The sequence below is a fragment of the Colletotrichum truncatum genome, assembly GCF_014235925.2.
Source record: "Colletotrichum truncatum strain CMES1059 chromosome Unknown Contig_0016, whole genome shotgun sequence".
In the NCBI taxonomy this organism is placed as follows: domain Eukaryota; kingdom Fungi; phylum Ascomycota; class Sordariomycetes; order Glomerellales; family Glomerellaceae; genus Colletotrichum; species Colletotrichum truncatum.
The window spans coordinates 226767-250245 of record NW_027222413.1 but is presented as its reverse complement, the minus strand read 5'-3'; the positions used below and the strand labels follow the sequence as shown (position 1 = coordinate 250245).

Genomic DNA, 23479 nt, shown 5'->3' with positions numbered 1-23479 from the left:
GATAGACTTTCATCTTAGACTCTGCATTCATAAAGTTTTTATATTCAATTGGGTGGCTGTGTGATATGTATTCTTGCATGTCGAAAGTGACCTTCCGCCACGTCCTCATCGTCACCGACCACGTCGACGCACCACTCTAAAAACATTTTAAACTGCCTTGCAATGAAATCTTCATTCTCATGCCACTTTTTCTTAATGAACTTTTTGAGCACTCCAAAGTGCTCCTCAATAGGGTTAAAGTCGGGTGAGTATGGCGACAAGAACTCTAGGACAACTCCTGCGTCTCGGCACATTTGCCTAATCTTCTCGGAATGGTGCCACGAAGCGTTGTCCATTACGATGACGGATTTAGGCTCTGGAAATCTACCACAGTGATGTAGCAATTGAGCTATGAAGTCTTCGAATAAACTACTGTCCGTTGATCCTTGGTATACTCGCCTTAGCATGATGCCATCCTGCGCGTAGGCTGGGAGAATATGCCATCGTTTTCCGCGACCGAACTTAGTGACCTCTACAGGGGAGGACCCTTTCGGTGACCACCCCCAACGCCGGTATCCGGCCCTTCTGTCGCACCCAGATTCATCAACAAAGACTAGTTGATAGGACTTATATTGCGATATTCTATGTAAATAGTGGTCTCGGAGGTCGTCATCTCGTTGCTTCGCGATTCGACGGATTGTTTTTCTAGTCCAGCCAATTGACCGCAGGCTCCGACCGATCGATCGCTCCGAAATCGTCTTTCCGAATTGGCGATAGATGAAATCTGCCATCTCAAAACGATACATGTACGGCTTTTTAATCAGTATGTCACAGAGAGCTTTCTGCATAGACGATGACATGCGGCTACGGCGGCCACCGCGCCTTGTTCTTTGGGCAGTCATTTCTAATGGTTGTCGCTTTAAGCGTATTCTCTGAACGGCGCGCATGGTGCACGTAGCTGCAGAGGCAATTATCCGGTTCTTAAACCCTTTGGTTAGTAGAGCTTCAATCAGAACACGCTTTGCAGCATCCAGTTGTGGCGCCATAGTGATTGGTAGCTGACATGAAAGCAAGAATAATGAAGTGGAAGAAGAGCGAAGCGGGAAATGCATTCGAGAGGAAGGCGTTGATTACCCTCTCTCTTTTTTCCCTTTCCCCGGGGGACCAGCAGCCAGTTCTGGCTCTGTTAGTTGTTCTTCTCTAAGTACAATTCCACAACAACCGTAATCAACCAAGCCACATAAGCCACAGGCCCACCCCACCACTACTAAAGTTGTTAACTTAAGAATCAGCGACACTCAATTCGCCTTCTACTGTAAAGCCTGGATTTAGTGCTGTCAAACTACAATGATAACCTTCATGATTGACTAGCCAGCGGCGAATATGCTAATAGAGAATGAAGCCAAAAGGAGCGCGTCAGTGTCGAAGAGTCAGCAACGGCGGCTCGTTCTCATCTTGGAGGACATCGTGCTGTTCGATGCCATGTCACCAGCGAGACACGTATGGACAAGTCTAAGATGCAGTCCAGTCAATTCGGAGATTACGGAGGTCACTGTGTCCCCGAAGGACTCATAGCCCACTTGGAGAGGTTGGAAGCCGCTTTCTTTAGAGAAGTGGATGACCCAACTTTTTGGGACGAATATCAGTCCCAGTATGACTACATAGGTCGACCTGGCCGAGTTTATCTTGCTGGACGCCTAACTGAGTATGTTGGCGGCGCGAATATTTGGTGCATCCGCGAAGACCTAAATCATACAGGCTCCTACAAAATCAACAATGTTATGGGCCAAGTTCTTCTTGCAAAGACGATGGGAAGGAAAAAGATTATCACGAAGACTGGAGCTGGTCAGCACGGTGTAGCGGCGACTGGCGGATGACTCTAGCAGTAACTGGGAATCACAAATGGCCAACCCAGCCGCAGAAGCCAGTACAACTGAGTCGAGAGCATTAAATTCAGCGCCTTCCACTTTGGCGGTGTGCGACGGTGAGTGACAAGCAAACATCAAAGGTGGACGGAAACATACCTCAAATTATTATGACTAATAAGCCGCAGGTCGACTTCACATACCATGTGCTCAGCTGGTACCCAATGCGCCGAAGCAAGCCATGGGAACCTGAGGGCAGCTTCAGAAAAAAGACTCTTTCTGGGCTCCGGAACGAGTTGCCCTTTGACCTCTGTTCGTCAAACGCAAAAGCTCTCCGTCTTCAAAGGGTGGCCCCTCGGACAAACACGGAGAATCTCGTCTATCCCGAGCAGGAAGATCAATTCAATTTCATTAAGCGGCGTCTTGCAAGGTTCATCATCGCTTGTATCGCGGAAGCAGTGGATGGAGAAACTGTACATGTAGATTTCGAAATTGAGATGCTGCCTGATGCGGACTTCGCAAAAAGAATAAGAATTTATGAAGATTTAGACTTTGAATGGTAGTTGTAATAAATTTATATATGGTTTTTGACGTTTGGACTGCTGTAGCTATAAGCCAGTGCGGAGGAAGGACCAATCAGGGACCAACCAGATTTATTTTGGACAATCAGATACAGCCTGTCAGGGTCGCAGCTTCACGGAGCAGACTTAGAAGCAATAATTAGATTATGATAGCCCGTAAGGTCAGATCTAGATACAAGACGTAGCGCGAAGAGGAAAGAGAAGTCGCGCTATGCGAGCGGCGCGTCGCCGCAAGAAAAGGAGTCATGGCGAAGGCGAAGCCATGACTCGTGATACCTCTGACACCACCCTGGCACGCGATCCCGTGACACAGCCATACCATGAAGTAAATGGAACAGTACTATCAGAATGCTACTGTACCTCCTTGGGCTTAGGCCGCCAGAGAATATATATATATATTTGCGAACATATGTACACGCGTTTTCAGAAATCGGTTTGAGCTGGTGGTCCTATGAATAGAGAAGCGGGAACTCGGTTTTGGAGGAATCCAAACTCAGTACGTAACGGTCCAAACGCCCACGCCACTTCTGGCTAATGCACTCAGGTGCTAAGGCGATGGAAACCAGTCGCTCCTTGATGATCGCGGGTGGTGTAGGTGTGACGTTGACAAACGGTCTTCTGATTGGTTGTAGTTGGGCGAAGCTGGGCATTCGGTGTCGGAGGAACCAAAGTCAATGCTCCGGACGTAATGGTCAAAGCGTGATCCGACTCGATGACGGCGCCCAATCCTGCTCTCCAGGCGGTGAGCAACTGGTCCAGCTCAAATGGCTCACATGGTTCCGTATCCACTCTCATGCGGAGACGAGCTTGATTGAAACTTCTGGGAAAAGGCGCATTCATTGGTGGGCCGCTTGAGTGATCAACCTCCCCGCCACCTTGTCCGTCACCTCCCACTCTGTTCTCTGCACGACGGAGCTACCTGCGCCATCCCGGTATGACTAGCCCTCAGTTGATTGGATTATGTGCTATAGCAAGTGTCGCTGTCCGCCTTACGTTCGGTTTCACTATGGATCTAGTATGTGAGGGGATAGGCGACAATTTCTCCGTAGTGTGAACGTCAGACCAGCTAACTTTATACAAGCTTGGCGGAATGCCCTGTCTCGGGGCTGGGCGGCCACGCCTGCAAGCCTCCACTTGCACTATTTGGTGTTTACGTATACGTAATCAACAGATTGTGCATATCCGCTTGAGCAAAGCCAACCAATCATACTCGCCTCCAGCCTGTCACGGAATAGCATACTGCCGATGTCCGCCAGTGCCCACTATCCAGGCCCAATCATCTCAACTTCATCTTGTACATCACCTGTTGTTTTCGCTCTCCATCCTCAACTCTGTCTAATTTGAACCCCATCTACATCAGCGTCTCGGCTCGCCTCCCTTCCACCCTTCGTCTTGCGCACGCACTCGCTCATGTCAGACAGATCTGTATCCAGTGTCCTCTTTATTCATCTGCTCCTGGCTGCTTGTCCGACTCCTTGCGCGAGTAGGTCTGGAATCCCGTCGGAACTCATCCAAACGTCGCCTTCGCGGCTTATGTTTGGGTCTGTCACCCGTCGCTCTAGTCATTCTACTGCTAGTTCAAGGGCCTTCAATGCATCTCGAGTAGGGTCTGGATCACGCCGGCACTTGTCTTGTCTATGACCAGCCTGCGACGGGCTCGTTGAAAGGGAGGAAGGGACGACATGATCACGGTAAGTATTAACCCTTCTGGTGCCTGTCTACTACGTTCTCTACGTATACATCCAGAGTTTTGAATAAAAGCGAATACAATATGTCGTCCGACGAGGAGATTTTCCTTAAATGCAAAGAGGTCTTTGTCACGTACGGAATTAAGGGGTAATTAGGATGGTGTCACGGAAGGCACTATGAAGGACGTGGAGATTAGGGTACACTAAGGGGATATTAGTGTGGGATGAAGGGAAGGGAAACCACTGCACACCAGTGGTTCACCAGAGCTATAAAAGGCAGCGTCCAACCTAACAAAGGGTTGGGAGGCGAGAGATGAATGCAGTCACCCTTGAGAACCCTATATTCTGACCTCTCCACTCTGTGCCACGAAACCTTCTGACAGTCTTCGCGGTGCGTGAAGATATTAAAGGTAGACGACGGCCCGAATTCATTGACCAGCCCTTCAGATTTGTCGCCAAGTATAAGTCGTCAGGTTCGGTCGTCTTTCGTCTTAGCTTCTCCATCACCGACAGCGCCTTAAATGAAACCGTTATTTATCTATAAATTACACCCAACCGTATTGCATCACTGAGGTCTATTATCTGCGACACGAGCAATACAAGCAAGGCGCCTCACATTGAAATCGTCAATCAGAAACTAGACTGCAATGTAATCCGCCTCCAGTTCCAGCTGCGGGGCGACATGCATGCCCAAGTCATCGTGCCGACGGATTTCAACCTCGATGAGTTCCCCGACAGCCTAGCGCGGTGTGCCTTTAACACTGCCACCTCACTCGCGGCCGCTTCATTATTTTCCGTGTACGTTCCGCACAATGTTTTGTCGTTGAAGCAGTTGGGAAATCTCGTCCAGGCAATTCCGCAGTTCCCGAGTTTGACGACAGCCCAACAGAACGAGTATAATCGCATGGTGGATTTGCGCGGGCTAAACAATGGCAAGGGTGGCAAAGAGTTTACACCCGATGACCAACGGACACCAGCCACGAGCGAGCCGCATGATACCACCATTCCCTTTAACACTCCACGTTACCCAGATTCACCCCCCGCATATGAAGAATGCCTGAGTGAGGGACAGCAGTCGAGAGCCAGGTCCGATGTTGCAGCCATCTCTGCCGACAGTCCCGTCGGCGACCGTGCCTTGTCGGAGTATGGAGGCAGGGAACGGAATGCTTTTAAACGCCTGCTCAATCGCGGGAGCGAAGACATCGACCTGCCCTTATCTAAAAGAAACGCCCAACTCTCAGGAAACGTGTGGCGATCCCGTCTTGCAAGTCTTGACAGCCATCAGAGCATGTTGAAGTTGCGGCTCGAACGCCAGTGCCAAGAAATCAGATAGCTAAAAGAGGGTGCCGAGGAACTTCAAAGGCAGAATAAAAGAATCGAGGGACAGCGTGATGACGGGGAAGAATACTGCTGTGTCTTGGAGAAGCGCCAAGTTGAGAACGAGGAGGCCATCGAGTCTGTAGCCATCCATGCTGACGAGCTGGCTGGAGAGTTCGAGAAGCTCCGGAAGCAATTGCTTGACGTTTGTGATGAGGTGAAGGACTGGGCGGAGAATAACATGCAAGAGATGATGGACAAGTACATAGAGAATTGGCTTGAGGAGAACATGAGCCAAAAGTTCATGGACAAATGGCTTCAGGAGAACATGGGCGAAAAGTACATGGAGAAAAGGCTTGAGGAGAACATGGTGAAAACCATGAAACGTCACATCGAAGACCAGGTTGCGACTAAAATAGCTGAAATGAAGACGAAGATGCGCGAAGCCCTTTTAAACTAGGGACTGCTGCTGCTTGGATACCAGTACATTTTACATCGCGACAAAAGCTAAAGATTATGTGCAAAGAATCCAGGCCCATTGCTCGGAAACAGAAGTGAAACAGGATGAGTTGTGGGTATAGACGCTGATGATAGTTCTTCTCTGCTGTAATATAGCCATACCAGACGACTGTTTTTATTGCTGTGCTTCATTTGCCGACGTAGCTGGAAGCTTAGTAAACAGGTCGAAAGAGCATGAATACACATCGAACGACTCTCTTTCTAGTCGTATCCATATCCTGACCACAGCTTTATCAGAATAGATGTCACCAAGCAACATTCGAAATACAAGCTGCAGCTTTGCTGCTCCAGCAACCAAGCATAAGGCAAACTATATGACGACCTGTCGATTGGAAACATACTCGCGGCTTAGATGTCGGGCGAATGCAGGAGGGTGTTTAATACACATCCCTGGCTGTCGATTTAGGTGGTTAGTGGTCTAGGGACAGCACAGGATGTAAGGACTGGACTGCTACCGATTTTGTGCTTTGTTCGTCTAATTGGAAACTGATAGAATGATAGTAGACGTTGAGCTTGTAATAATGCTCCAATATTCTCATTGTAGAAGGCTATAGTACGAGATAGAACTCGGCCTATCTCATCAGCCTGGAAGAAGTCGATCTCGCTTCGCGGTGAAATGCCTACAATGGATACTAAATAGGTGCGATTCTGTTGATAGGTGTAACTTGGGTTAATCTGCCCTCGAGTATTAGAGATAAGATGACTTATTAAGCTGTACAGTAGTGAAGCCTTCTGTTTATCGTCCGCATCTTCCTTGGTGGTAGTTTTTGTTCGGCAATTAAGCCAAAATGTCAGTGTGTCCGTGCAAAAGTCTCTGGTTCGGATTTCGTCCTCTAGCGCTTTGCAGTTCTCAGTGGCAACACAGTACATAAAGACTATCGACTTGACAACGTGTAATTACACTTCTAGATTAGCCTTGCGAACTTAGACACTAATTGATACTAAGGATAATTTACAAGGTGTACCCGTCTTTTGCTATGTATCTTCACTGTCTCGTTGCATCGACTATAAAGCTATGTTACGAGCAGGTCAGGGCAACCAACTGTGGCACAAAGCAAAAGCGTCGGTAATGATGACTCCGGCATTATTATCCCCTGTTCTACACGATATAGCTACGCCGCACAGCGACCAACTGTACCGACCGTAACACCTACAACAGTACTTGGTCTGACATCCTTTATCAAAGCCTCGACTTGTGCTTCAACTGGCCTAGTATGTCGTCCTTTTCGTTCCCAAATGTTGTTAATCCACCAATAAATTGTTCCAGCTTCTCTTCAGTAACGATTGGGGCTGTGATGTAATCTCTGGCGTCCGTCCTTGCTACCAACTCAGGAAGCATGGGATTTAACTTAGTAAAAGCCTCGTCCTCATCATCCCAGATTTGGTTATGGTTGCCAAGGCCATGTTCGATATACCAGCTGGCGTCTTCTCGGATGCAAGACCGCACGAAAAGATCTAACACTTCCGGGGCCACACAAGGGCTCCGTAAAGCAGCTTCGTAGGCTAAGCGCTGCCCGGTGGCTTCAATCATTCTCCTGCAGCGGGGAAGAATGTTATTATTAAAGCTGTCGCCCCGGTGGCCGCCAGGCATGGAGGAAAGCTTCGCAGCAGCCTCTTGAAAGAGGCCGATTTCGTGTTTTGCTAGCGGGCTGTTACCATCGTTTGGCTCGGGCAGCGAGTATTTGCCCATTAACAGCTCCGATGCTAGACCTTTTGGTCAGGTTAGCAATATACCGTGTCGAGCGGGAGAGAAAGAAAAAAACCTACGAATGCAAATAACTAGCGTATCGCCCTCTGCTATCGAGTTTCCTTGGAAGGTTGATGCCAGTTCGATAATCTGGTTGTAGGCAAATAGGCCCTGCCACCCGCACCGCTCTGCCAGTTCAGTTATCAGATGTGATGACTGTACTACAAGCGTCTTGAAGGCAGCTGCGAGGCCTCGGCGCACATCCGGGTTATGCTTTGGGTTCATAAACTCCTGAACAGTCCACAGAGCATATGCGTGGAGCACCTCGCCATACGCAAGCGCTTTCAGGATAGGGCGATTCTGGGTACTAAAGCGTATAATTGGCATAGTTTGGCCATCTCGGCCAGTCCCAATTTGCCGACGCTGGCTATATGCTGCAGCGATGCAACCTGCTATTTTGATGGCTGACACGCCCATAATGGACAATGACAAAGTTCCTACGGATACCCTCCAGATCTGCGTGAGAAAGTCTTCTCTCTCATTTTTTGCCTTTGAAGTTGATCCGAGTAGTGCGCTGGGATGTAGCCGCACGTTATTGAATGTCGTCACGGAATGATCAAGTGGTTTTGTACCGGGCCGTATCGGGAGGAATCGTGTCACGATTCCCGGACACATCCCCTCCGTACTGTTAATCGGCGTAAGGAACGGTTTCACCCCCCGGTCTTCACCCTTTACGAAAAGGCGTGCGAAAACGACAGCAATCCGAGAGATACCTGCTAGCGGCGTAGCAGGCGGCATAGCTTTGGCAGCGGCAAAGGTAGGCGTATTCAGAATAAAGAAGCCGTTGTCTTCCAGAGTAGCAGTTGTTTCCAGATTACGGGCATCGAGGCCGTGTCCCGTTTCTGTAAGCATGAACTCTCCGCAAGTCCTGAAGTTGAGGAGGTCATCGAGTGTCGTAGCCAGGTCGGGTCGGCTCGCAGCAAACCCAGCAATTGTGCCAATGCAGAGATTCAGATGAATTGTCGAAATGATGAAAGCCGTCATGTCTCTAGCGGAAACCACTAGTGGAATTCAGTAACCAAGAGTGTTTCCACTTTTTCTTCTTAACAGACGTACGTACTATCAAAGTGGAAGTCCCAAAACTTTGGTGTCAGGTGAAGTACGTCATCAATCGTCAGACCTGCGCCTGAGTTAATAACAAGTAAATAGTTACTGGTCTCTAATAAAAAGGTACTCGCCACTTGTTCGACAAAGCAGCTTAGCACGCTTATAGTGTAATTGAATGTCGGACTCTGATGCCTCATGGCGACTCTCATGCTCTGGCTTCCACACGTCATGCTGAAATATAGATGGACGAATAGATGAACGAGGACTCATTTTGTAAGATGAGGGGCAGGATCGAAGTAGGTAGAATGTTGATTTGTGGTGTTATCGTTGACCGTGAAATGGCTTGGACCAGAATAGAGCATAGTTTGAGATTCTGTCCAACTACCAGACTCTACAACCTCGCTAGGGTATTATACCGTCGTAATATATAAATGGCGAAAAAAAGTAGAGTATTTTCTTACATCCGTACTACAGTAGATACGTAGTGTTAGCGTCAAAATGCATTTGTGCGGAAATTTGCGTTAAGGAGCTTCAAACGGCTTACCCACGGGGCGCTGATCGTTTATCCAGATTCGCACATCTTCTACACCACAGGTTTCCGTATGTGAATATAGGAATCCATAGTCAGCTGTACAATAAGGAGCCAAATAAAGCTTCGTTGTATTGTAAATCCGCTTTGCCTGTTGTCACGGTTAGGGTGGTATTCTGCGTATCTCCGTGTTAGCACCTACGCCACCACGGCCATTCAACATAGCTACTAGGTCATGTTCGCCACATATTTAAAGAATAACTTAGCCTTCTAAACAGAATATTCTACAATATTCAATTCACGACTTATCAGTTCTGCTTATATCTTGGATACAATGAACCTACCTCAAGAAGACGTCGCTTCGCCGCGATCAGTTGAGAACTGCCACAAGCTTCGGCAACTAGCGACAAACCTTCTTGGTGCCGTTACGGAGTATACCCTCCGCGGCAATATGAGTGGGACCCAAGAGACTTCTTTGAAGTCTAGGATTGTCAGCATTACCCAAGATATCCGCAGCCTCGTTAAGGACCCGAACGATCAATGGCAGCTGCACAACATCCAGAGCCATAAGATGGCCGCCATCAAGCTTTTCTTTAGCTGGCACGTCTTTGAACATATCCCCTTGTACCAATCCATCTCTTACGTCCAACTAAGCGACCTGCTGAGCGTTGATTTTCCACTTCTCGGTAGGCGTTCCAACATAACCCCATACCGAATACAAGCTTTATTAACTATACAAGTCCGAGTTGCACGAATGCTGATCTCCACTGGGGTTCTGGAAGAGGACGGACCCGACCGGGTTGCGCATACTGTGAACTCTAGGATCTTTCTTCCCGATAATCCTTACGGAAACTTGAACCAAGTTGTGTAAGAATCTGCTTAAAGAGTAGTAGTGCTTCCGTTTAGCTAACTGCATAGGCTGGAATACGGATTGTCTAACTGCCATGCCGTTCAGTATTTCGACAAAAATGGACGAAAAGAACCGGATGGTGTCGGACCCAGTCCTTTCACATTCACAAACGGTCTGCTTGATAGCAATATATGGAACATCTATGAGGACCAAACGAAGGCGGATATCTTCATGCGCGCAATGACAGCGTTAGACCGCTTCGCGCCTATTACCGGTACTGGACTATATAGCTTCGCGTGGATTGCAAATGCATCCACGACGGAAGACAGTAAAAGGCCGCTGCTGGTTGACGTTGGTGGTGGCAGGGGCCACGCTGTTGAGGCTATCTGTAGAAGCACTGGACTGTCATTGGAACGCTGTGTGCTGCAAGATAAAGAGCCTGTCATCTCTAAACTTAAAGGATCGGAAAGGCTCTCGGGTCTGCAGCTAATGTCTATCGACATGCACAAGGAGCAACCAGTTAAAGGTGTGTTGCCACGCTCTCGGCTAGATCCAAGCCAAGCCCGTCCTTCTACTGACCTGTGACCAGGAGCACTAGTATACTACATCCGCCATTGCCTCCACGACTACAGCGATGACGTAGCCCGCGGCATTCTTCGGAATATCTCCGACGCGATGACGGCTGATAGTACGCTGCTGATTGCCGAGCAGGTGATAGGCTGGCCTCCGAAGCCTGAGTCTACCGCCATGGACATGCTTATGCTAGCTGTTGGTGGGAAAGAGCGGACCGAGGCAGAATGGCACCGTCTTTTGCAAAGCTCCGGGCTGGTGCTGGCACGAATTCACGAGACCCCTGGCTCGTCGCATTGTGTCATTAAGTGCATTAAAGCCGCTCCTACAACGCCTAACTAGCGTCAACTCGCGTAAGAGCATAGATTAGGCCTTGCTGAAGAACGGGTTACGAGGCCGGGAAGGAGTAGTCGATAAAATAGAGCACTATTTGGATCTGAAAACTGGGGGAATGGTGATACATATGAGACTACACTCCACATTGGAATCCTTGGAGCCAGTTTCGTGTGTCAAATTGGGGACCCACACTCCCATGTTCTACTCGATGGGTCAAGATATAATAATTAGTTATCGTAGTTATCGTACATACAGTACTGTACTGTGTAGTACTGTATATATCCATATAGACCGGGAAAATATCAGGTTCCCCAAATTGGCTACATAAGTTAGACAGCCATATAATTTCGCATCAACCTCTCCTCTCTGTTTATCCTTGCTCGCAAAAGGGCCGTAATCAATGAGGACAGTAATACAGTTAAGCGACGGGCCTAGATGTCAGCCGCGGAGGGTCTACACTTCCAGGTACGACCAAATGGTCTTGGAAAACGATAAAGATATTGACTGGTGGTGGTCTCTGCTGGCTAAAATCTTTTCGTGGTTGCTGTTAGCGGGATACATCGTATTCCCCTCCACATTTGCATCCCTACAACGATCGAAAACGCTAGAGAGTATCGGCAAGGTTGGCCACATCGTATCCGGATGGGTGAACGACTTCCTAATCTCCATCGCCTCTATTCTCTCAGGAGGGGCTTCCATTGGCCTGGCTTACTTATGGTTCAAATGGCGCACAAATTACATCTGGGTAAACCAGCAAATCATCATGTGAGTCTCACGATCCGTACCCAAATCCGCCGCTTATAGTCAGCCCTACGCTTGTAAACTCTCTCATGGGGTTTTTCTCGACCATGCTTAATCTTTATACTGTTCATGGTGGCGAGTGGTCGACGACTTCCATAATCACAGCCACCGTGACGGCGTGGTGGCTTTGCCTATCTTGCATATTATGTCTTATCTACCGTTACCTGCTTGGGAAACTTCAATCAGTTAGTGCACACGATGTTGAACAATGGAATGATTTGGACAAGAATTAGAATATACATAACGCTAGGAAACCTATTAATCATACTTAGCTTTGGCCTTGTGTCTAGTTTTAAATCTTTCGCACGTCTTGGCCTCTTTGTTCTCCCGCCTATAACTAAGCAGATAGAAACATTTCGAATACTGTATCTGAGGATTTGAAGAGGAGTACTGTACAGTAGCAAACGTACTGTAATGTTCACTAGCACTATGCGGTTTGAGGTCTATCTCCTGCAGGCTTCAGCGGTTTTCGGTATGTGCCCCGTTCGAGTTTCGCCCCAAAGGGAAGGGGGGCTAGGACACTTGCACTTTGTGCAGTTCAGTAATGCGTCAAAAATTGACTGTGCTGTTTTTCCAACGGTAAAGGACGGCTCCTCAACTGAAAAGACGAAAGGTTTGGCTCCAATCATAATTATAGGCCAATTTTACGATTGTGCGCAGGAGAAACTGGATTATAGTATTGAGCTTTTGCGCGAATTGCTAGGGTAATGCCATCATAGATTAGTGCCCCCTCCATCGTCAACCACCTTATGAACAGCACACCCATTTCCTACTCCTCTTCAACGTCATGTGGGCAATCGCTTTCCTCATGCAAGCAAAATCATTTTGCAGCGGCTTGTGCGCGCCGTTATTTTTCAAAGAAGACAAGTTGGAGAATGGCGAAAACATATGGATCAGCACGGCACATTCTGGCGCTGCCATTCACACCGTAGTATGGGATCTTTCTCAACTCGCGAAGAGTACATGAAACACATCCAAGAAGGTCATAAAGTCAATCTGAACGACTCCCAGCTACGCGCTTTAGCGAAACAAAACTGTCGTAAGACAGCAAATTAGTGTTTGCAATGTAGAAAAGATGAGACCGCAATTCAGGGTGATATGGAAAGCCACATTGTTACAAGTGACTAAGGGAAGACAAAAAAGGACGCCTAAAGTGGCAAGCTCTCTTCTGATGCTTCAGAGGCACAGGTTGAAAGCATTCGTAAGAGCCAATCGATGAAAAAGGTAGTACCCAAGGCGCTGGATTATACGCTGTCAGCAAGCTTTATATTAACTTGTCCCTAAAGTTTAAACACGGAAGCTGACCTGATTTTGATTGTGAAAAATGGAAAGTTAAAAGTATATAAGAGGAACACGTACATTTTAGGTACATAGAACGCCAAAATCTGAGATCGTTATTAAAAGTCATCTTTGTATTGCGAACTGTACCCTTTTGCTTTCCCCAAGCCTTGTGTTGATAATGAAATTTTGTGCCATATCCATCAACTATCTGTGACCTTGGTAACCCCAAACAGGTTTCGCTTGTAGATGTCTTGGTCAGTCTTCTTTCACGGACGTCGCATTGCGACATAGTGCAAGATAGACCAATCAGATATCATGACAATTTGAAATACCTCGTGAATAATCTAATACTCATATCTTCTCGATTTTGATTCGTCCAATGCCATGGTAATGATCCCTTTATATCAGTCAAGTCTGTCACGGAATAAACGTCAATAATGCCTACGAGCAGCAACCGATTGCACGCCGTCAGCCTTGGAAATTTGAAGTGACCAGAGTTTCGATTGTGTCTTAAACCTCCCACAGAACATCCACGTCATCGAAGCGGCTCGTGGGTCACAAACTTTATACATGGCTCGGCAGGGTTCTTTCCCGTCCAACGAGCCTGATGAGTGAGACTGGGAGACCGAAACACTTATCTTAACGTCTCTCGGCAATACCTTAGTCGGTCACTGGCTTCCAACAAGAGCTCCGAATGTGACTGCTCAAGAATCCGTCCCAGTAAGCCTAGCAATTCGGCCAATCCCTCGCTAAGGTTCATTGTCGACTCGTCATTCAGCTCATCCAGCGTCGCAAAGCGGGCAAGATATGGAGCAATTTCGCTGTGTTGTCCCGGCGGCATGTTTTTACTAGGGGCCTCTTGTGCCTGGACAAACGACCAGATAGTCAACGCAGCGTAGTACATGATCCACGGTCGGTGAGGATCAGGTTCGTCGCGGCAAGAGTAGAAGACGGATATGGGCTCGGGAAGCGATCCAAAGCTATTAATCCGTGTCTTTGGTTCTCGCTTATCGACAAGGACACGGTATAATAGCTTGAACGCATGTAGCACGGCGTGTCGCGTCGATGGAAAGGTAGACCAAGTCCTTATTCGTGCGACAGCGCTACAATGATCCCCGGTGGAGATATTCCTCCCAATTAGGCGCTTTACGCCGGCATATAATTGACAGTCGACTATGTCAACGTGGAAGCTGATGTGTGCCAAGTGATAGAGTACGGCGGCGGAGTGGATGGGGCCATTTGAGCTTGTGGGCTGTCCCGGCGCTTCCGGTGTGTCATCTGCCCCAACAGCATTGTCGAAGCTCTCCTTCCACTGATCGAAAGCCCGGAGAAGGATCCTCTTCCAGCCTTCATGTGTCTCCGTGCTTGCTGTGCGAAGGTCATGCCATTTGAGGTGTAATTCGCGGCGGGAGAGATGCCAGCCGACGCTAAGCAATCCGGACATGATGATCATGCGGCCAAATATGTGCGTCTTTACTTCTTGTCCATGCAGAGCGCTCTTCAAGCCATCGAGGAAGGACACCTGCTTGATACCATACATTCTATAGTTTCCTTCAAGCTGGCGAAAAATTTCAGGCGTGGAAGCCGTCCAGAGGCCGTCATCGCAAGGCAACGGAAGCCGTATCTCATGTGGTGCTATATCTGCTGTATGACCGAACATGGCTGCGTGCATGATATCCAACATAAAAGCCGCAAAGACGACACGATGCATGGACTCTGTTTCGGCCCATCTGACCTTCGGCCCATCTGACCCAACATGTCCTCAAGTCGAGCGAAGTACTATTCCTGGATGCCGAAGCTTGTTCTTCGGGAGGGAATCCACTGCCTGCTATCCCGATGAGGGGACTGCCTCTGCGAAGGAGCGTCAAGGTAGCGGAGTGATATTTGTGGGCTCGCTCGTGGAAACGCCTGGAAGAGAACATCTTCTCGTAGAACTCGAGCAACAGAAGCGACTGGGCGATGAAAAGTCCCTCTGACGATGATGCTTCCTCCTCGGCGGTAAGTATTTCCCAACGAAGACTAGATATTATGACATCGGAAAAGCCTCCGTATTGTTCTAGGCTACCTGTCGAGTCTCTACTGCTTAGCGATGCGGCTCCAAGGGCTAGCATGACCATTACCAAGTAGATAGGGCAATAGTTGGGCGCAAATGTTGGCTGATGTACGATCGGTAGCCTTGGTGAGATGTTTTTCCAATATTCCTGCAAGCAGTCTCTCATCATATCCAAGTTCAGTGCAGGCAAATCTCCGCCACTTTCCTGCACCAAGTCATGGATTCGATGTTCGAATTTAGGTTGTTTCTGGCGGAAGACCTGCAGCCAACGCAAGACCTCTTGGCGGCGATGTTCGCTAATAAGCATGTCGCTAGCCTCGACATGAACCGGTAGTATTTGGTCAAGCTGTGAACGACTGTCAAGCGAATCGTAGTCGTAGTGGATGTTGTTGTTGAACGTCGACTCTAGGCCGCCTTCCAAGAACGGGATGCTTGAGGTACTGTCGAAATGGCTGAAACTTGCTTGGGGGTCGAACAGCCAGTCGACAAAATTGCCTTTTGACAAAGCCTTGCCAGACTGAAAGTTGAATAGATTAAGCGATGGTACTGTTGATGACGCCTCCGGGCCTGACGGTTGACCGCAGCCAAAGAAGTCGTTGTTTTGGCGCACTATGTCGATTGATACCTTGTCAATGGACGGCCATGTTGATGTATGTCCAACACAAGCGGTCAATTCGAAACCAGGCGTGGCGGTTGTTAGCATGGACGCATTATCAAAGTCGGGATTCAACAGGATGGCTGCGTCATGAGGTCCTCTTGACGGTAGCTGACTTGTTACGGGGAACGGCGGTCGCGATGACTGATTTATTTTTGGCGACGACACGACAACTCTGGGAGGCGCATCTGACGCAGCGGAAGGAGTAAAACTTGGAGCGTCCTCTGAGGTCTCTTGTTGGCGCCGCACGGAGGCGGTGTCTTTGTCTCTAACCGCCGCTGTCGCGCTTTCGCTGTCGCTTGTCTCCACCATGATCTCTTCTAGAACAGGGCTGCTATCCCGATGACGATACGTAGTAGAGCGCGTATTGCGGCGTCGTCGGCTAATAGGGGGTAGGCCGTTGTACAAATCTAGTAACTAGCAACTAGCTGTCAGCACTGCGAGCAGACGGTGGGAACCTCTTAACGTTATAGCGGTTGCTTACGAATCGATTTACGTCAGGTATTTTCTGACCCTTGGGCACGTAGATTGCTCCGTCCAGTTGTTCGTACGTGGGATTGAAGTGTACGGTGGCGGAGAAGACCTTTGCGTCTTTACCTAGTTTGACGGCTCTGTGCTTGGCGGTGCCGCCACGCTTGCGAACTTTCTCCTTGGACGCGTGGTCGTAGGTATAAACAACCCCATCAGACGAAGGCTTCGGTGCCATGATGCCCGATGAATTATGATACAAGGCTTAGCTCTTCTTTCTTGACCCCGTTTCGGATCTTATGCCCTCTTCTTTTTTTTATTAGGCTTATAATGTTATTATCTTTTTCAACAAGTAAATCCATTTCTGGCTTCGCTACTGACGCGGCCAGATACAAGCTGGGAGTCGAAATTGGCTCTAACAGTCTCTCCAACGAGTGCGATTATGGAATACAGTCTCTTACAGTATCACAAGTACTTCCGCAGCGTCCCTGGTACATATCTCCATAGCTTACCACACAGCTAGTTAGTATAGCTCAGAGGTGGGAAACACCATGTAGAAGAAGTGCCAGTGTTGGGGCGTCGGGGCAACAGACCGCATATCACCGGGAATCTTACTTAGCAAAAGACGAAACATAGAAAGACTAAAAGAGTTTGTGCATTCAGGACGATATTGTAATTTTCCTAGTTACAACACTATAACACCAACCCAACAGCAAGGACACGGATCGGACTACCAACAAGATCTGCCACGCCAAGCGCTTTTTTTTTCGGAACAACTTTAAGGGCAAGGTTTACTTTCCTTTCTAACCTACTATCTTAGGAGCTAGAAACGGCTTTTAACTATTGCAACTGAAATCCAGCATATAGGCAGCAAGTCTTTCGAGCCTGGCACTATACCCCCGAATTGACGGGCGTATATGCTGCGTTTTCTGCATTCCTATATACAGTGCCAAACTAGCCTGTGTTTGAAGGTTTATATAGTCTAGTAATAGCTTTTAACCTTAGTGTGGACTGCAAGACTAAGCACATGGTCGTAATAATAAAAACGGCTTCGGTTAAAAACTAGTATTTAAAGGCCGCAGTCGATACTTTTCGTCAACAAGGTTACGCTTTCTGGGGCCGGATTGCTTTACGTTATAGCTTGAACTATAACACACAACTCGGAAAAAGCCTCTTTTCGTACTACACCATGGAATACTACGATGAAAGTCAAAATGAAGTAATACTTAGCAAAGCCATCCAACACGACTTTGTCGGAGTTGAGAGGACAGCCAACTCCACCGATTCTTGGTCTTCCGGCTTCAATACACCCTCGTCCAGCAACAACGGGTTTCCCGCTGCTGATTTTGAACAGCCACCAGCAGCCCTACAAGGGGACTTTTACGTTAACCCGGAAACAGAGGACGCACCCACGACGACAGTTATGCCTTGGGGGTTGCCCGGTCAAGTTCAGCATGGAGTAGCAACAATGACATCAATGCCGTCACTAGGCCGAATGGACAATCTGGATCAATACAATAGCAATGAAGTACACATGGTAATTTGCCAAACTGTTCTCATTAGTTCCCTGGTTATTCGTAGGATAGGCGATAATTTGTTCGTTAGGATGACATGATTTTCCATGTCCTAGTGCGAACACCTGAACGACTTTTCAGGCGGGAAATCGCCGCGGACGCATTTCAGCAGCACCAACTTGATTCACAACGAAAGTCAGATACACTACGCTACATGCTCACGACCAACACAGACCTGTTATTGAGAGACTCAATAGGAGACACAATTCTGCATACGCTAGCTGGTGACTTCGGTCAGCCGGACTTGTTTACCGAGACGGAGGGGTATGATATTCTTAGGCTCTTCTTCGACATAGGCAACGACGGATTCGGACCATTAGTCAAGTCTTGTTGTCTCTCGATGATTAACTCTCAGAACGATGGATACAGCTTTACCAACGAAGGAATCATGGGACCGTTCATGCATACCCCTCTCGGCGTAGCCATCTTGTATAACAATATTGAATGTGCGAGATTGCTGCTCCAAAACGGTGCCGACCCTAATATCCCAGGCGAATGGGGAAAACCGCCACTCTTCTTTGCACAACGGAACCGCAGTGACGAAGCCATCAGGTTGCTAATTGAGTCTGGGGCATTTGTTGAACCTTAGTTGGTGAGTTGAAGGCTCGCAGTTGAAGCCCTGCTAGCTATAGCTTTTTTTGCTCAACTGCGCTGGTGTGAGCGCACTGCGTGTATATTAAGTTAACAGCCCCCGAAGAGGCGCCCCCTGAATTTGATGGCGATGTGTAGACGTACTGAGTGTCTTGTGGATCTAATCTAATGGCTTTACCATGTCGCGAACACAATGGAGAGAATCACCAGTTTAGTCTCTGTCTAAGAATCAATCTTAGTATATTTATTATGTCGTTATACACACGCGTAATACTCGTTCAATCATTAAATTGGCGTCGAACGAATATCTTCTGATTATCCGCCACAACAGATAATAGAGAAGCCAATATTATCGCCAGTGTGGGTAATTACCTCCTTCTGCCTCCAGTGCTCTAGCCTGACTTTGGAGATGAAACCGCAAAGCAAGGGCCTTAAAGAAACGGCTCCTTTGCTGAATGCGAGCGTCAACCCCTCGCGTGTTGTCGGATACTTTGTCGGATACGGTTGTTGGCGAGTTGCCTAATCGACCTACACGGTCTCGACGACCTGTGCTATTCTTAGGGCTAGACAACTCCTTCCGCAATGAGTTGTTTTTGGCCTCCCTCCCGCCCTCACTGCTCTGCTTCGCCTCTTTCGCCTCCTTCGCCTGCCTCGCCTGCCAAAATGTTATTGCTATATGCTTGAAAAGCTTAATCCTGTTCGCATCCTCGACTCCGGTATGTTCTCCAGCGTCGGGCACTGCTTCAGGCCTGGGTGATGATAGAGTCACATTGCTCTGTTCGTCCCCAACATTCTCAAAAAGCCAACTGGGCATTACTGGGCTGTCTTCCTCCTCAAGCCCCGCTATGTCCGCCAGTTCCCCATCTGGGAGGAGAAGCTTGGACCAATCCGCGGAGTTTTCTCTGAGAGTGGGCTGCTGCGCCTCGGCGTCATCCATATCCACTTCGGCAGGGTTGCCTGTGTCAGTTACGAGCCCGTCCATAGTTTCTGGTTCTGCCACAACATCCACAACTGGGCAGCTTTGGGCGTTAGCAGGAATGTTATCGTTCTTTTCTTGCTCGTAGTCCTCCTTGTCGTCTTCCTCGTCGTCGTCGTCGTCGTCGTCGTCGTCGTCGTCGTCGTCGTCGTCGCCGTCGTTATCCGAGTTGGGGGACGTGTCTTCTGGGGGCTCTACTATCCCAGAGCCCTCTTGTTCAAAGTCCAGGTCGTGCTGAGCGTCTTCCAAGACCTCTCGTTGGTGCACTGCGTTGTCTTTGTCTTTGTCTCTGACTGCTTCACTGTCGCTTGTCTCCACCGTGATTTCGTCTAGGACGGGGCTGCTATCCCGACGCCGATGACGGGTGGAGCGCCTGCTGCGACGTCGCCGGTTGATCGGCTGGAGGCCGTTATACAAGTCTAGCAACTAGCAACCCACCTATCAACACTGCGAGCGGACGGCGGGAACCTCCTAACGTTATAGCGGTTGCTTACGAATCGATTTACGTCAGGTATTTTCTGACCCTTAGGCACGTAGATTGCTCCGTCCAGTTGTTCGTACGTGGGATTGAAGTGTACGGTGGCGGAGAATACCTTGACGTCTTTGCCTAGTTTGACTGCTCTTTGCTTGGCGGTGTCACCACGCTTGCGAACTTTCTCCTTAGCCGCCTTGTCATAGGAATATACAACCTCATCAGACGAGGGATTCGGTGCCATGACGTCTGAGGACTTATAATGTAAAGCTACTATCTTCTTCTTGACCTCGTTTCGGATCTTACTGCCCTACTATCGGCCCTGTTCTTTTTACTTAGGCTTATAGTGTCAATATCTCTTTCGAAAACAAAAGTCATTTCTGGCTTCGCTACAGACATGGTCATACACGAACACCGCGAGCCTGGAGTCAAAACTGGCTCTCACGGTAGGCTCCATAATACTCCAACAGGTGCATTGTTAGAAGTCAACCTATTCATCACCAACCAGTGCAGGGGCAATCCTAGCCAATTCCGCGGCGCGCGTTCCGGACTACCATAGTTTGACACGCAATGACTCCGGGTTGTAGCTTAGGGTCTAGAATTTCCCACGTAGCATTCACTGCGGATAGGAACATTGATTCCGCGACATCGGCTATAGCGGGATTCGTTCGGAGGTGTCACGGCACGTGATGAAAGGAATATGCGGACCACTCCACCGCAATTTTACCAAATTTATAATTTACGTTGAAAAAAGAAACGAAAAAATTGCCAAATTGGACTACCGATCTGCAAAGGCCCTGTATCATTACTAATGCGCATTAGGATAGAACACGGTCTGGTCGGTCGAAGGAAGCTGCAAACCTGACTCAGGGACATATCGCAATTATCCTAGTCAACGTTCAACACTATATACTAACCCACATAGCAAGGACAAGGGCCGTAGAACCAACAACGCAAAGCACTCTTTCTAGGGATAACAAAGGACAATCTTTTCTTTCTTTTCTCTTTCACTGCCTTTCTCCATCTGTTTACGCATTATGCAAGTCGAATTTTCTTCTTTGATACCCCGCCCATACTCTGGTCCCCACTCTTTGGAGAGTATTCCGGGCTGCTTGACATCGCGCCCTTCACGGTAGCATGATTCGCGTTCATGTTACCGGTCGCCGCTCCTGCCAAGGCTAATAGCGGATAGAGACCCTCGTCAAGACCCTGATCAAGACCCTGACCAACACCCTGCTCAATACCCTGATTTGAACCCTGATCGGCGCCCTGGCCGATACCATGACGTAGACCTTCCGGAAGATAGCTATTATAACTCTCACCCCCTACGCTAGACTGCAGCTCAAGTATGGAGCCTGGACTGTCCGATACTTCCAAGTTGACGGCGTCAAGAAGGCCCGGTGACAAAGGCTCGGCAGCTACTCGGAACCGCATCAATTCAAACTCCAGGCTCCTAATATACATCGTTTGGCTGGCGACGGTCCGACTTTGCAGCTCGCTGTCAGCCTTGGTTTTGTCGTAGTCTCTTCTGAGTTCGAATATCTCGGCGTCTTTTGAAGCAGCATATTGCTGCCACCGCGAGACACATTTCTCCATCTCCACAATGACAAGTGTGACAAGTCTTGCCGGCAGGCTGTCGAGACCCCAGTCGGTTGTGTGCTGCGGCATCTCCATTGTGAAATACTGTAAGGGTGCTCGTCTAAACAACTTAGAGCGCTCCGCTAGCTGAAAGGTAGAGGAGCCCAGTGCCTTTTCAGTCATGACTACTGATATTGGTTCCGGGCGGTTGGTAACGCTTGTGATTGGCTTTTCTGATACTGCTGCTCGTGCTTCCCATGGCTGACTGACACCGAAATCTGCTCTGGTTCTGCAGCCATAAAAGGCGCCCACCCAAAGCGAAGATTTTGGCTTCAGCAAGCATTAGAAAACCTCCAATACCCAGTATCAGACACCATGGACTTTTCATTCCCAACTGCATTCCAGAAACCGCCGGTCATGTATCAACATCAGCCTCAAAACCAGACCTTCCAGTCTTCGCGTCAGGCTTCCCGGCCGGGGCCATACCAAACCCCCCGAGGCCAAACCGGCCCTTCGCGGCGAATCCCTTACCAGACGGCTAGGCAGCCGAACGTTCCCCCGAGTATCTCTCGGAACGATGTGTCAGCCGCTTACCCCTCAGATAGCTTACCTCAAAGTCCCTACGGCCATCAGGTAGAAAAACCTTCAATGTAAGAATCAACCCGCTGCTGCTTGCCTGCTAGCGGCTTACATGTAGCAGATCCCCAAATGCTCCCGAGGTCCAGAAGGCCAGCCAAGGAGTCGCGAATGAAGAACAGATCCTCCAGCATCTGAGGGACATCAGTGCCGCATTATCTGGCATAAAGCAACAGTTGTCTAATCACGGGCAGGAGTTTTCCACTTACCGACAGGAAACATACAATCATGCAGCCAGGTAGATCACGCTCTCGGCATTCAATGTTACTACTGCTAATTTTAACTCCCAGAATTGAAGACCTGACAGATGCGGTTGATTATATACGACAAAATTTAGAAGCAGCAGGCGCCTTTCTTGTATCGGGCGATCCTGCTCTCAACGACAACGGGGACATGACCAAATTACTCAACTGCTAGTTAACAATGCGAGATGGCGGCTTGTACCAAGACGGACATTAAGGGAAAGGGACTCTTGCAATAGCTTTGCTTTTACATGTTATCTATCCTAGTCTCATGAACGCCTTAACATTTTCATGATTAGAAATTATCATCATTCATTTTCTTTATTAAACTTCTAAACCGCCTTTCCGTTTTACCTACTTCCTAACCCGAATGTCCCGAATAACGCAGATTTCGGACATGTGCTTTTAAGGCCGAGGACATCTCTAACACACGCTAAATCCCGAAGTCCCTCACTTCGCAATCTCTTCCGCTTCGCCTCCTTAACCTGACTCTCGCAAATATCTCCTCGCAATTCTTGTTGCCTGATTAAAAAGGGAGTAATCTAATATGCTGGTGAGAAAACAAACTTTCCGGTTGTAAACAAGGTCCAAATGATGGCGGCCTACGACCAACCCACATGGCGCATTAGCGTAGATCTAGCCCTGTCTCTGCATACGTCCCCATCCCCGTGGACGGGGCATGACCAATCTCGAAATGGCGATATCTGCCGTGCAAGGCTGGTTTAGGCAATGAAAGACATACCCCTTGTCCACCTCGTGTAGACGTCCAATAACAGTCAACCTTATCCAGACAACACTGTCATGAGAGACCTACTACGTACATGAAAGTAAGCATTCTTCCGCTTGTTAATTGTCGGAAGGCGTGAACTGCATGCTTTTCACCGGCTTGCTGTGCTTAGCCTCCGCTTCCCATTGGCCCTGACGGATGCGTCTGCACACAACGGAGCTCTCCTCGATCCAAATGTCACACTTCGTAGAGTTCAAGTACAAGGGTCCCTAACCCTCATGTTTCGACGTTTTTCACTACAAATGCCGCTATTTCTAATTCTTTATTTGCTTAAATTCGTCGGTTAATCGACACGCTGTTTTGAAGAATAGCGAATTGCTGTTAGAGAGAAGCGCAT

At 48.5% G+C, this 23479-nt stretch overlaps 9 protein-coding genes across 9 annotated transcripts; 4 read left to right on the top strand and 5 right to left on the bottom strand.

The window, feature by feature from the left end:
• Positions 1-44: 44 nt before the first annotated feature.
• On the bottom strand, positions 45-770 carry CTRU02_215485 (TPR domain-containing protein; the record flags this gene model as incomplete). Its single annotated transcript, XM_070206475.1, has 1 exon — positions 45-770. The coding sequence occupies one exon, from the start codon at positions 768-770 to the stop codon at positions 45-47; it is 726 nt and encodes a 241-aa protein (XP_070059853.1).
• A 4025-nt stretch (positions 771-4795) lies between these two features.
• Positions 4796-5890, top strand: CTRU02_215484 (uncharacterized protein; the record flags this gene model as incomplete). The annotated part of the gene is made up of 2 exons (XM_036723813.1): positions 4796-5359; positions 5447-5890. The coding sequence occupies 2 exons, from the start codon at positions 4796-4798 to the stop codon at positions 5888-5890; spliced, it is 1008 nt and encodes a 335-aa protein (XP_036584496.1).
• A 1239-nt stretch (positions 5891-7129) lies between these two features.
• On the bottom strand, positions 7130-9013 carry CTRU02_215483 (uncharacterized protein; the record flags this gene model as incomplete). Its single annotated transcript, XM_036723814.1, has 4 exons — positions 7130-7659; positions 7717-8697; positions 8757-8816; positions 8875-9013. The coding sequence occupies 4 exons, from the start codon at positions 9011-9013 to the stop codon at positions 7130-7132; spliced, it is 1710 nt and encodes a 569-aa protein (XP_036584497.1).
• A 593-nt stretch (positions 9014-9606) lies between these two features.
• On the top strand, positions 9607-11034 carry CTRU02_215482 (O-methyltransferase; the record flags this gene model as incomplete). The annotated part of the gene is made up of 4 exons (XM_070206474.1): positions 9607-9958; positions 10013-10139; positions 10191-10648; positions 10712-11034. The coding sequence occupies 4 exons, from the start codon at positions 9607-9609 to the stop codon at positions 11032-11034; spliced, it is 1260 nt and encodes a 419-aa protein (XP_070059852.1).
• A 469-nt stretch (positions 11035-11503) lies between these two features.
• Positions 11504-11797, top strand: CTRU02_215481 (PHO85 cyclin-1; the record flags this gene model as incomplete). The annotated part of the gene is made up of 1 exon (XM_036723816.1): positions 11504-11797. The coding sequence occupies one exon, from the start codon at positions 11504-11506 to the stop codon at positions 11795-11797; it is 294 nt and encodes a 97-aa protein (XP_036584499.1).
• A 1947-nt stretch (positions 11798-13744) lies between these two features.
• On the bottom strand, positions 13745-16524 carry CTRU02_215480 (zinc C2H2 type domain containing protein; the record flags this gene model as incomplete). Its single annotated transcript, XM_070206473.1, has 3 exons — positions 13745-14856; positions 14891-16235; positions 16303-16524. 3 exons carry the CDS (start codon positions 16522-16524, stop codon positions 13745-13747), a joined length of 2679 nt encoding a protein of 892 aa, XP_070059851.1.
• Positions 16525-17897: 1373 nt separating this feature from the next.
• Positions 17898-18449, top strand: CTRU02_215479 (uncharacterized protein; the record flags this gene model as incomplete). Its single annotated transcript, XM_036723818.2, has 1 exon — positions 17898-18449. One exon carries the CDS (start codon positions 17898-17900, stop codon positions 18447-18449), a length of 552 nt encoding a protein of 183 aa, XP_036584501.2.
• Positions 18450-18882: 433 nt separating this feature from the next.
• Positions 18883-20143, bottom strand: CTRU02_215478 (C2H2 finger domain-containing protein; the record flags this gene model as incomplete). Its single annotated transcript, XM_070206472.1, has 3 exons — positions 18883-18897; positions 18984-19826; positions 19922-20143. The coding sequence occupies 3 exons, from the start codon at positions 20141-20143 to the stop codon at positions 18883-18885; spliced, it is 1080 nt and encodes a 359-aa protein (XP_070059850.1).
• A 791-nt stretch (positions 20144-20934) lies between these two features.
• Positions 20935-21573, bottom strand: CTRU02_215477 (uncharacterized protein; the record flags this gene model as incomplete). The annotated part of the gene is made up of 1 exon (XM_036723820.1): positions 20935-21573. One exon carries the CDS (start codon positions 21571-21573, stop codon positions 20935-20937), a length of 639 nt encoding a protein of 212 aa, XP_036584503.1.
• Positions 21574-23479: the final 1906 nt, after the last annotated feature.